Genomic DNA, 13,658 nt, shown 5'->3' with positions numbered 1-13,658 from the left:
CTCTGTTGTGGTTGGTGTTTGATGTTCTGTTTTCTCTGATGTAGTGTGAATAAATCTCTTTTCACTCACTTTGCATTTTATCTTTGGCTCGTTGTATTCCCCAAAGAGCTACAATATGAGTACAGCCTTTTTATTATATTTATTTTTAGTCGGGGTGAGGGAGAAAGTGGAGAATTTATCTAGAATGGTATGAGTCTTTGTTGTTCTGAGATTCTTGTTAGAATGAACTCTACAATAGAACATTTATAGTGATAATTACATCCTGTTTCCATAACAGGATTGTGTTGGGATTCAGATTGTCCCCCAGTTCAGCACAATATACTGGAGTCTCTGTGTTTATCAGAAAGTTAGCTACCATTTACTTCCTCTCTTTTACCCTTCTCTCATCAGCAATTTCTGTGCCCTCCACGTAAGAGGAGGACAAGATGAGGATACTCTGAGTCAGTATCTCTTAAATTTGGTGTTGGTACTGACACTTAGCCAGTACATGTTTTCCTTTTATTTTATTGGGTATTGGAGGAGGATTTGATCTGACTTCACTTGACCATTTTATGTATTTACTTATTTAATGTTTACTTATTTTTGAGAGGGAGAGAGAGCGAGCATGAGTGGGGGAGGGGCAGAGAGAGAGAGAGAGAGAGAGACACACACACACACACAGAATCCAAAGGAGGCTCCAGCTCTGAGCTGTCAGCTCAGAGCCTGACATGGGACTTGAATTCACGAACTGTGAGATCATGACCTGAGCCAAAGTTGGATGCTTAACCAACTGAGCCACCCAGATGCTCCAGAAACAAAATGAATTTAGACATAGGGAATGAATTATAATAATAATAGCTAAATGTCAAATTCTCATGGTAAATTTATACTTCATTTATAATTTCATAACCTTTTATATATTTCATTTATATTTTATATATTTCAAATCTTGAGTTTTTGTGAAACAAAAAATTTTAAGCTTTAATATGCCTTTAGTGACTCTTAAATAAATGAGTATATGCATATGCCCATACCTACAATTTTCCCTGATTTAAAGATCTCAATCTCCATTTCTAGTCTGTTACTTTACAATGTGAACCTACTTTATTTTCAGGGGAAGTGTTACAAATGGAAGATGATCTCGTCATCTCATTTCAGTTAATGCTCTGTGTCCTTGATTATTTTATTAAACTCTCACCTCCTGCATTGCTTAAAGAACCATATAGTAAGTATTTTAAATAATTTATGCACCTTCTACATCATTACTCAACAGTTGTTTATTTAATATCGACTAGGTCCAAAACATAGTTCTAGAGCTGAAGGGATGATAAAAAAGAAATCAGACCTGGACTCTGCCCTCAAGTAGTATAAGGTATAGAAGTAGAGATAAGACAAGTAAGTAAGTAATCAGTATATTATCACTTTCTAAGTGATCTGGGTCAAAATATAGTAAATGCTATGAGAGTTCAAGCGACGAGAAAGCAGGGGAAGACCAAGGAAGACCATATAAAAGAGGTGGATATGAACTGAGTGTTGAAGAGTAGATAGCATTTGAGGGTTAGGCAAAGTTGGGGTAGAATATTCCTAGTAAAGAGAAAATAAGAGGTAAGGCACAGATATGGGTGAAACTTCATGAGAAAGAGTAGCCCATTCTGCAGGAGGAGATTACCTAAATTGTATTATTGGATGCTAATTATTATGTGACTAACTTTTTTTGCATATAATTGTCATCTACTTCAGTGGGTGATGAGGTGAGAAGTGTTTTTAAATGAAGGTAACTGTTGCTAAAAAAAATAATAAAAAGAAAATAACTGTTGTTGAAATAGAGAGTATTAAGCAAAGATGAGTATATTCCTCTTAGAATGGAATTGCTTCTTTTGGTGGCATCAAGAGTAGAATTTCAAAATCACTTATTATACCACAGAAAAATGTAAACTTAACTAGGCCGAACTGCTTCCTTGCTCCTAACATGATGAAAGTATTAATAATACTAAAAGTAATAGAGGACAGATCAAAAAACATGGAAGTCAAAAGTGGTGTTGAAAGTGGCTGAAAAACTGAAGCCTAATTAATCTTCCTGAACGATAATTTCATGGAAAAATGTGTTGAACGTGGTTTGACAGAAAAAGATCAGTAGCAGAAACCAAAATGGGAGAAAAAAATACAAAACAATATATTTTAAAAATTTCTGATTCTGTAATGATTGTCTTTTCTTCACTTTTTTCAATTTTTACAAGTTTAGGAAGTTCATGTAGGATGTTACTTTAGGTTGACAGGCTTTGTTCTTTTGGATTATTCAAACACATGTTTTAATTTTCTAAGTGCTATGTTAAGGATAAACCAGGATGAGGTGTTAAATTGAGTATGGCAAACTTTTAATTACCTTTTTATTATGAAAATTCCAGATGAATATACAAAAGTAGACAGTAGTATAATAAGCCTCATGTACTTAATCACGTGCCTTCAACATATAACTTATGGTCAACCAGGAGCCCCATCTGCTGCCTAGTTGCATCAGCTATATTATTTTGAAGCACATCTTTGTATACCATTTCATTCTTACAAATTTTAGTATGTATCTCTAAAAGGTAGTCTTTTTAAAAAGCATAGTGACTATTAGCACACCTGAAAATCAATAGTGATTTCTAACCTAATACCACCAAATATCTAGTAAGTGTTCAGATTTTCACTTGCCTTTTAAAAGTGATTTTAAACTTTTTTTTTTTTTTTTACAGGTTGACTAAATCAGAATCTAAATAAGATCTATACCTTATGACTGGTTGATACACTTTTGAGACAAAAAAACTTCCTTTTCTGTCTCTTTTTTTTTCTTATAACTGATTTATTAAGTAATTATGTGGTTTATTCTGTGCAGCTTCACATGGTTTAATTTTTTCTGACTGCATTTTGTTGTATAGTTTAACATGTTCCTATATTCTCTCAATTTCCTGTAAGTTGGTGGTTAGGCCCGGAGGCAGTTAATACATTTTATATTTAGTCATTTGTAATCTCTTTTAATAGTTGAATCCATTTTCAGTTTAAATGGGGAATACTGAAAACAGTACAGAAGATTTTTAAAAAATCACCCTTTATCATATTATAATACATATATATTAATATAATACATATATTAATATTTACATATTAATATATATTTTTTAAAGCATAATTTATTGTGGGTTTTGCTCAAACTTTAAAATTTTATTTATTTTTATACTATGTCTAGCAATTAAATCCATAAATACTTACTCTTTTTAAGACTTTCCAAGATAGGAAACATTTTTTTCCCTTACAGACTGAGTAGAATACATTTAGAGTAAGTTTATAAGTTGGCTATTTCCCTTGCCTTCTCCATATTTGCCTATAGGGCTTTACATCTTGTTTATAATTGTTTCTTTTTGGGCTGGTTGGGGGCAGAAGAGAATAGGGATGGCAAAAGCTATTATCAGTAAATAAAACAAATATTCAATAGATAGATGAGACTATTAGCCTTTTAATGAAGCCTAATAAATAAAAGTAGCAGAATGTTACCAAGATTATTTCTGATCCCCCGAGTTAGAATACTTCATTATTTTATACAGTGGAATGTGCAATTGTTCTTATCTAATTTACCATTTTTACAGAAACAGCTGTAATACCTTTTAATGGTTCACCTCGAACACCAAGGCGAGGTCAGAACAGGAGTGCACGGATAGCAAAACAACTAGAAAATGATACAAGAATTATTGAAGTTCTCTGTAAAGAACATGAATGTAATATAGATGAGGTAATTTAACTTAATGATTTCTTTAAAATGAAGTAGATTTAGATATAAGTTCTTCCTAACAGTATATACGTCTTTCGTGACAAGTTGCTTTTGTAATTAGTGCTAATTCTTTTGCAGCAAAATATTTAGAAAAAAATTACTTTTCATATTAAGTTACTTTGATTTTAAAGAGAGTGCCTCCCTTATTCAGGAATCACTGAAAGGTGCATCATTAAGGCAGTAGTTTTCAAATGAATTTGTTCTTTGATTCTTCTGTGGCTACTGATAATTCCTAAGTTTTAAAATACCCTGCAAGAAAATCCTGGTGTTAAGTAATATCAACATTAAATTGCTGTTCAGCCTATACACTCTTTCCAAATACTACACCAGATATTAATGGATGGTAGAGAATATACTTGAACATCCTGGAATTGCTTATGTTGTTCACAGAATCTGGGGTGTTGGAATTGGAAGGAATGTTAGAAACAATGTACTCAACCTCCTTTTAGTAATGAGTGAATGAGCTTCTAGAGATTGATAGCTAATTACTAACAGAGTCTAGACTTTGGTAAATCTGCTACCAGTTTCTCCTTTTAGTGTACAATGCTGTTTCTCTCATAAATTGTTATATTGTCCACAGTTCACTACTGCCAGATAGCTGTATGAAATGTTGCTTCTTTGAAATTTCTCTGTCAACTGGGAAGGAATGGAGTATGATCTCAAAATTGAGTTTAAGAAGTGTTGGAATGATTTACCAAGATACCTAAATTCTAGTACTGTGGCTTTTGTCAGTTTTAGCAAAGATGCAGATGTATACCTGTGGATACAGATGTATCAACTTTATACGTGTGTGTGTGTGTGTGTGTGTGTGTGTGTGTGTGTGTGTGTGTGTTTTACTTTCTAGAATCACAAATAATCTTTGTTAATAAGCTGACAAATGTAGTTGAAATATTTTTTAACCCAGTCTATTGCTAAGTCCCTTAAGATAATGAACAGACATAAATACAGTTTGCTAATTCCTGGTTGTTAATTCTATGGATTTCAGAACTACTTATAAAATTTTATTTCTAAAATCAGGAATAAATGATTAAAATTTTTTCATTTTAAATAACTTCTGTAACTTAGAATATGGGAATGATTTTTAAAGTGTAGCTGATTAAAAACTATGGTAGTCATTGACAGTCAATTGACAGTGGGTATTTACATATAATGTTTTTGGTTATTATTGATTAGTTATATTTATGGCTATATAATTATTGGTTAGTTAATACTAATTGGTTAGTTAAAACTACCTACCTTATAAATACTCCAGTTAAGTGGGAGTTAATTAAAAAACAAAAAGTATTACAAAAGCCAATTTTTATAACTTATATGTGAAGTAGAAGATATGAACTGATATTATTTCTACCTTAATATATGTAGACTTCAGATTTTGAGAAGTTAAATGAAAATAAGTAAGTTGTTTAAAATTTTGTAGCACACTGCAAGTGCACAACAGCCTGGAATATGACTCCAGGTTTCCTATTACAGTCTTTATTATCTATGTTAAATAAATGTAGGATGCTTTTGTATGAAAATGCATCATTCTACAAAATATTTTTATGTGATTTTGAATTGAATTATGGGGTATCCTTTATGTGTGTGAAATTATTTTCTTATAAAAACAGGTTATTTTCCTAAATTTCTGCAAAAATACTTGACTGTTCCCTAAGCTAGCTATCATGATAAATATGAAGTGGCCTAAAAATATGCTTCAGGGAGAAATCAGAGATAGTAGGGAGAAGTAAAGAGTCTTGGCTTTGATGATACATTGGGTTTTAATTCCAGCTCTGCCACTTCCTAGCTGTGTAACTTTGGTCAAGTTGCCTAATTTTTTTGAGCCATCTTTTCATCATTTGTTAAATGCAGAATACTGAGATTGGTTTCAATGGGTTTTCTTCTTATAAATCGCATTTCATTAACAGTCCTCTACTCCACTTCCATTCTAGGACTTGAAATCTGCCTCACGTAAATTAAAAAGTAAATAATTGAATTAATTATAAATAAGAATCACATTAGGTTGAATGTAAGTCATTGATTAAAATGTCATTTAGCACTTTCATTCTAGTGTTAAAAGTGACAGACATTAAGGTTTTTCTTTTAATGGCTGTGTTGTAACTTTATCTTTTTCAGGTGAAAAATGTTTATTTCAAAAATTTCATACCTTTTATGAATTCTCTTGGAATTGTAGCTTCTAATGGACTTCCAGAGGTAGGAAGGAAAAATTAACTAATAAAAAGTTAATGTGTTTTGGGACTTTTGGGAGGAAGGAATAGCTGTCTAATTTCTTAAAGTTGCTTTGCTGTATATTAAATATTTTTTGCCCAAGGAAAGAAATCTAAGTAGAATTGTGCTAAGCCAACTTTATGTAAGTAACAGAAAAACCTTTTGAGTATGTATTCAGATGTATAAATAAGCAGCATTTATAATTTTCACTAGAAATTGATTTATACTGAAATTTTAAAAAATCAAAGTGTGGGCTTTTGGATTTCTGAAGGCCATTATATGTAAGTACAGTATAATTATGCACCATCAAATTTTGATTCTGATTTGCTCTATATCCTTGAGCATAGGATCCATGGATTGATGCTATCAACATTATTGGCATTACGATATTATGGAGCATCTCTTTGGAATACTTTAAACTACTTAATTGAAAAGAAATTTGGTTGAAATGGCTGTGATTATATTGCAGAAATGTTTTACCTTACTGGTGTGCCATCCATCTTTGTTTCTTTTCATATTTTGCCTCAAATATCTTGTTCTCCAATGAGAACAGAACAACCTAGAACTTTACGTGGTACGATGTGGAGAAAAGAATGCTTAGGTAAATGATGAAGAACAAGTACTCAGTGCTAAAGCAATGTTTTAGAAGCACCTGGTATTAGTTATCAAGACCAAAAGACATGGAATCAGATAGCTAGTCTGCTGATTCTACTCCCCAAATTGGTAGCTAGTCCTTGAATTAATAAACTTACTCATCCAACAATCATTTATTGAGTGCTTAATGTGTGCCAGGCATTGTGCTAGATATTATTCATTAGAGATTTAACTCACAGTCAACAAGGTCATAGTACGAAAAAGACAAAGAAATAGAACATTAGAGGAGTCTGCAAGAGTCTGATACAAGTCTGCACATGGTGCTGTGATATCCACCTAATCCAAAGTGGGGCAGATGGGTTTTGTGGAAAATTGTTTGGAGATGTGATTTCTGAAGTGAATAAGCTTTATGAGAAAAAAAGATATTTTCAGTGTTAGAAATTATAGATTCAAAGGGACAATGATTTATGATAGTTTGGTCTGTTCAGTGAACTCCAGCTAATTTGTTAAGATTGGGATGCAGTGCAAAAGACACTAGAGAAGCAAGAAATGGGGTCAAATGTTGTATTACTGAGCTTTCTTATCAACTGATGTGCCAAAAAATAACCTGTTCACAGCTCTAAAGAATTTTGGACACTCATAGTAATTTTTCTTCCTTCATTAGAAAGGATTACAGTTTTAGTAGAAATCCTAAAATAAACTTTACGCCAGCATTTTTTAAAAATGTTTGTTTATTTATTTATTTTGAGAGAGAGAGACAACGAGTGTGTGATTGGGGGAGGGGCAGAGAAAGAAGGAGCCAGAATCCCAAGCAGGCTCCACACTGCCAGTGCAGAGCCTGACATGGGGCTCGAACCCACGAACCATGAAATCATGACTGGAGCGGAAATCAAGAGTCGGATGCTTAACCGACTGAGCTACCCACACCCCCGCCCTAGCATCTTTCTTAAATGGTTTTTTAATGTTTATTTATTTTTGAGACCGAGAATGAGTGGGGGAGGGGCAGAGACAGGGAGACACAGAATCCAAAGCTGGCTCCAGGCTTTGAGATGTCAGCACAGAGCCCCACGCGGGACTTGAACTCGTAAACCACAAGATCATGACCTGAGCCGAAGTCAGATGTTCAACCCACTGATCCACCCAGGCGCCCCCCAGCATCTTTCAAATAGCAGTAATAGCTGCCAGTCAATAAATGATTGATAATTAGCGCCTCACTAAGATAGGGCACAGTGATTGAACTTAATTAACATGAATAACTGTTCTACCTAAAAAACTTACATAGAAAAAAATTTACACTAGCTGGATTTCTTCCTACCACTCCTTTTAAAATGCAATTTTAGTTCTCTCAGGTTAGAAATATTTTGACTTTAAAAGTCATAGCAGAAGTCATGCCAAATAGTTATTTACTGGGCATTGGTTTTTAATTATGTTTAGAAAATAATGAATCAGAACTTACAAAAGAATTACAGATTCTAACAAATGAAATGAAAAGATATCTGAGATTAGGAATACATTGTGATATGTTAATTGGGCGGGGAGTTGGAATGCCACCAAAGAATTTAGAAAAGATAGGCAGAATGTATAATCAGGAGTTTGGTATAATGTTTGAAAAATATTCTTTTTTTAATGTTTATTTATTTAGAGAGAGAGACAGAATGAATATGAGCAGGGGAGGGGCAGAGAGACAGGGAGACACAGAATTAGAAGCAGGCTCCAGACTCAGCTGTCAGCACAGAGCCTGTTGCAGGACTCGAACTCGCCAAACGTGAGATCATGACCTGAGCCAAAGTCAGATGCTTAACCAACTGAGCCACCCAGGCGCCCTGAAAAATATTCTTATATTCATAATCATAGTGGAAGATTAAAAGTGAGGGATGTATGGGCTATTTGGAGCATCTTGGCAATTAAATTGATTAAAATAATACTTATTTTTGTCTTACAGATCTGTCTCAGTACTATTTTGTGTTATTGGTGATCATTGTCTACAAAAAACTCTAATGAATGGGATGCATACATAAAATCCGTTTAAGATTAGAGTTAAAAAGATAGCAATTTTTTAATGTCACTTTTAGATCTGCTCTATTATTACTGCATGTGAACTCTGTCTATATTATAAAATTTTATGCTGTACAAAGATTCTTTAATTAAATCTGTACTTCTGTGGACTAAGAGATGAAATGATATGAAAAGGATAATCACCAGTATTTTTTTTCTTTTGAGGTGGAAAGTCTCTCTAAACAATATGAAGAAATTTACCTTAAAAACAAAGATCTTGATGCAAGATTATTTCTGGATCATGATAAAACTCTTCAGGCTGATCCTATAGACAGGTATTGTACATGGTCTGTTTGTTGAGATGCTTTTGCTATAACATTATAGGTTGATATTGATACACGTAGGTTAAATAGGTTTTTGTTCAACTTTGTGATCTTTAAATATCATTTATAATAAGTTACTTCAAATGCCTTTCTATAAAGCTGATAAGCATATATTAACAAATAGAGATTTAATGTGAATTATTCTCTATACCAACTATTTTTTATTGAATATAATTTTTAAAATGTGCATGAAAAGAAAATTGTTGAAGTAATTAGTTTACTTAAGTAGTGGTCTCTCTTTCCCACCCTTTCATCTACTATTATTGCTTGGTTCTTTTTTTTAAATGTTAATACAAAAGTATATTCTCTTGAATTGTCATGTATAATCCTAAAATAGGAATGATTGAGAGTAATTACAAAAAATTTATTATGTTTATGTCGTTAGCGTGAAGTTTTTGAATATGTAACTGAAAATCTATATAATTTATAGGTTAAATACAGAATGTTTCAAGTTTAAGTCAAAGTAAGGTCTTTGGAAGGCGTAATGGTTAAGAAACTTAAGCTTTGATATTTTTTAATACTGAACAGCTTGGTTAGTAATACCATCTAGCATTTAGAGATAGCATCTAACTTTCACTTTTAAAAAATTGTTAATGAATTGGTGCACCTGTTTTTCATAAACCTAGTGGAAGAAAAACCCAACTTAAAAACAATGGTGAAAAAAATAAAATTTGATTTACTTAAACAGCTTTTGAATCATCTGTTTCCTATCACTTGTTATTGACTTACCATTTTGTATGATGGTAATATACTGCTCTTTTGATTCATAAAGCACAAACTATGTATTAATAACTTTGTTTATCATTACTTAGTTTTGAAATGCAGAGAACACCACGAAAAAGTAACTCTGATGAAGAGGTGAATACGATGCTTCCGCAGACTCCAGTTAGGTATGAATTTTCTTTTGATTTTCACTGTTATTATTCTGTGCCTTATAGTCCTTTGGGTTTGTTCATTCTATTGTATATTTGTATATACACACAACAAACATATTGAGTGGTCTTTGCATGCCAGGTATTTCACTAGTTGCTGAGGATATGATTATTAGACATAGTTCTGTCTGTCCTTAAAGAATATAAGCTAGAGTGGGAATGTTTTCCATCTCAGTAAATGAAGAAGAAAAAGATGTATTATCCTTTGCTCTGCATAAACTTGGATTAGAAGCATTTTTCCGTCCTTTTCCTCACTTTCTACATCTAATCTGTTACCAAGGCTTGTTGAATCTACCTTTTAAAGACCTCGAGTCCATCTCCTGTTCTCCATTTGCAGTCTCACCACCCTTGTCCAAGATCTCTTTCTCTTTGTTTTGGATTTTTTTGCAGTAGCCTCCTAATTTATCTTGCTGTGTCTACTCTCCTCACTTTTCCTCTCTCCCCACCACCAAATATATTCTCCAGAGAGCCCCAGAATAGTAATCTAGAAATGTGAGTCAGATCATGTTCACCATATTAAACCTTTGATTGCTTCCTGTTGCAGTTGAAATGCACATTCCTTCACAGTGCCTATAAGATCCAGCTTCTGTTGCCTCTCTCACCTCATCTTGTTTGCCTGCTCATGATGAACTAGCCAGTTTCCTGAATGCTTAAAGCTCTTCCTTTATGCTTGAAGACCTTCACACTTGCTTTTCCCTCTTCTTGAAACTTGTCCTTCTTTTTTTGCTTCTGAATTACATGGTAGTAGTTTGCAAGGGGATGGACTAAGGAGGACATAGTGAGAAATTGACCTCTCAGTGTGTCACAGTGGTTCTTAACCAAGGGTGCAAATTAGAATAACCTGAGGAGGTATTTTTCTAAACTACACGTGCATAGACCTGATTACCATACACATAGTCAAAATCCCTGAACTGCTCTATTGCAGTAATTCATTTGAGAAATGCTGAATATCCAAGCCAAGAGTAGGCAGTCGAAATAAAGGAACAAGAACAGGTTTGATAAATATTTGATGAATATTTGATGAATAATATTCAGAATATTATTCATGAGCATTTATGGGATATGAAGAAGTAGTAAGCAGAAGGATATAAGCTCTTACAGATTTGAGAATCATCAGGGAAAGTTAAAACCATAAAGAAAGATGAGGTTGCCTGAAGTAAAGGTATGTAATAGCAAGAATGGCTAAGGGCTGAACCCTAAAGAATGCTAGCATTTAAGGACTAGATAGAAGTGAAAGAGAATGAGAAGGGGCCTCAGAGGATGAAGCCAAAAAAGCCAAGGGAGGGAGGGAATTTTAGGAAAGAGCGGGTGTTTGAGTGTCACATGTTTGAAGGAAATCAGGTATCAGAACAAGTGAGAAGGATCTTTTAGTTTTAGCAATTAGTTATTTGTGGCTTTAGTCAATGTGGCTTAAGTAGATTAGAGGATGTACAAGTTATAAAAGCAATAATGTTTGAAAGGTGAGAATGTACAAATATCAGTTGAGAGAGATATAATGGTTCGGTGTAGAGGCAACTGGGTGGCTCAGTTGGTTAAGTGTCCAACTTCGGGTGAGGTCATGATCTCACAGTTCAGGAGTCTGAACCCCATGTAGGGCTTTGTGCTGACAGAATGGAGCCTGCTTTAGATTCTCTGCCTCCTACTCTCTCTGCCCCTCCCCCAATCGTGCATGCTCATTCTCTCTCCCTCTCAAAAATAAACAAACATTAAAAAATAAAAATAAAGCAAAATAAAATAAAAATGTCAAGTATTTATAAAAAAAATAGTTTGGTATAATAACAAAGGTGATTCAAAGAAAAACCAGGGATGTTTGACATGTTTTTTCCTAAAAGGAAACTTTCACCAAAAGAGTTTAGAAGATGTAAAGACAAGTTCTTTTTCCAAACTGAGTAATTCTTACTGAGGTTACAAAAAAGAGGAAGAAAATTCTCACTGAACATGTTCACTGAACAATATTTAAGGAACCTTTCAGCCATAAACATTCTATAGTTCTTTGCACTATTAAACAGTACCTATAGTAGCAATGTGCTACCATTCCAAAATTGGAACATTAGTATTTACTGTACAACACACACATAATTATAGCATTAAAGAAATCTTAAGGGACTGACCCAATTTTATGCTTTAACAGTGATGACTTCTAAAATGTTTGTTTCATCTTGAAAATCTTTGTAAAGTCATGTGTTTCTTCATTTGAGTTAGGGTATATGCTACTGTATTTGAAAAACTTTAATTGTAATGTTTTCTTAAATTACCATTTTGATAGCAGTTTATATGTGCTTTTCCTAAAATATCATTAATTTTGCCAATTGTGTACTGAAATGTAGTTTTATTCGTAAATAAACATATCAGTGTTTTTAATTGTGATCTTAGTGATTATGAACATGTTCTTTCCTAAAGGTTTAAGTAAATGTAAGTCCTTGTAAATAACAGTACACTAAGGGCTTTGTAAAGTCTTATTTCAGATAACTTCTTAAATATAAACAAGAAATAGTGAGTTTAAAGATTTAACTTGTGAAATAGATAAATAGATACATTTTATGTATTTGCTTTCCTTCATTGCTTAATATTTCTTCCTATTTTTTTTCTCTAGGACCGTTATGAATACTATTCAACAGTTAATGATGATCTTAAATTCAGCAAGTGATCAACCATCAGAAAATCTGATTTCCTATTTTAATGTAAGCAATAAAAGAAACTTTGTTATTTTGATAAAGAAATTTAAAATTAGAAAAATTATTAAAAATACTGAATATTTTTTTAAACATCTCCCAACCAACATGCCCTTGTCTGTTATCTTATTTCTTGCTTTTTGAAACCTCCAAATTAGATGTTGGTAGTACTGTTTCACTTAGTGCTATTTTTGGATTTTTTCACGTTTAATCTTTGCCTTGCTTGTTGACAAATTCTTTCTTGCAACTTAGACTTCATTTCTGATTTCATTTTCTTTCTTCTTCAGATACATATTTTTTTGTTTTATTTTGTTTAAATCCAAGTTAGTTAACATATAATAATTTCAGTAGTAAAATTTAGTGATTCGTCACTTACGTATATAACATCCAGTACTCATCCCAATAAATGCCTACTTAATAACCATCACCCATTTAGCCCATCCCCCCCTTCCCTCCAGCAACCCTCAGTTTGTTCTGTATTTAAGAGTCTCTTTTGACTTGTCTCCCTCTCATTTTATTTTTTCTCCCCTTCCCCTATGTTCATCTGTTGTGTTTCTTAAATTCCACATATGAGTGAAATCATATGATATTTATCTTTCTCTGGCTTACTTCTTTCACTTACCATAATACATTCTAGTTCTGTTGCAACTGGAAAGTGTCATTCTTCTTGATTGCCAAGTAGTGTTCCATTGTATGTATGATTTTATTTACATCTTCTTTATTCATCAGTCAATGGACATTTGGGCTCTCTCCATACTTTGGCTATTTGATAGTGCTACTATAAACATTGGGGTGCACGTGCCCCTTTGAATCAGCATTTTTGTATCCTTTGGATAAATAGCTAGTAGTACAATTGCTGGGTTGTAGAATAACTCTATTTTTAATTTTTTGAGGAACCTCCATACTGTTCTCTACAGTGGCTATGCCAGTTTGTATTCCCACCAACAGTGCAGAAGTGTTCCCCTTTCTCTACATCCTCACCAACATCTGTCGTTGCCTGAGTTGTTAGCCATTCTGACAGGTGTGAGGTGGTATCTCATTATGGTTTTGATTTGTATTTCCCTGATGCTGAGTCATGTCGAGCATCTTTTCA

General features: G+C 33.2%; 1 protein-coding gene across 4 annotated transcripts in view; it reads left to right on the top strand.

Moving 5' to 3' along the window:
• RB1 (RB transcriptional corepressor 1) overlaps positions 1–13,658 on the top strand; it is a 168,013-nt gene that overhangs the window by 55,544 nt on the left and 98,811 nt on the right. For all 4 annotated transcript variants that reach the window (XM_027064818.2, XM_053215363.1, XM_053215352.1 and 1 more), the window contains 6 exons: positions 1,094–1,204; positions 3,603–3,745; positions 5,897–5,974; positions 8,804–8,913; positions 9,774–9,851; positions 12,487–12,574. In XM_027064818.2, the coding sequence (XP_026920619.1) occupies positions 1,094–1,204; positions 3,603–3,745; positions 5,897–5,974; positions 8,804–8,913; positions 9,774–9,851; positions 12,487–12,574 (608 nt within the window). The remainder of the gene's footprint in view (positions 1–1,093; positions 1,205–3,602; positions 3,746–5,896; positions 5,975–8,803; positions 8,914–9,773; positions 9,852–12,486; positions 12,575–13,658) is intronic.

This window comes from Acinonyx jubatus, chromosome A1 (genome assembly GCF_027475565.1).
Source record: "Acinonyx jubatus isolate Ajub_Pintada_27869175 chromosome A1, VMU_Ajub_asm_v1.0, whole genome shotgun sequence".
Lineage (NCBI taxonomy): Eukaryota > Metazoa > Chordata > Mammalia > Carnivora > Felidae > Acinonyx > Acinonyx jubatus.
This window is presented reverse-complemented; position numbering and strand designations above follow the sequence as displayed.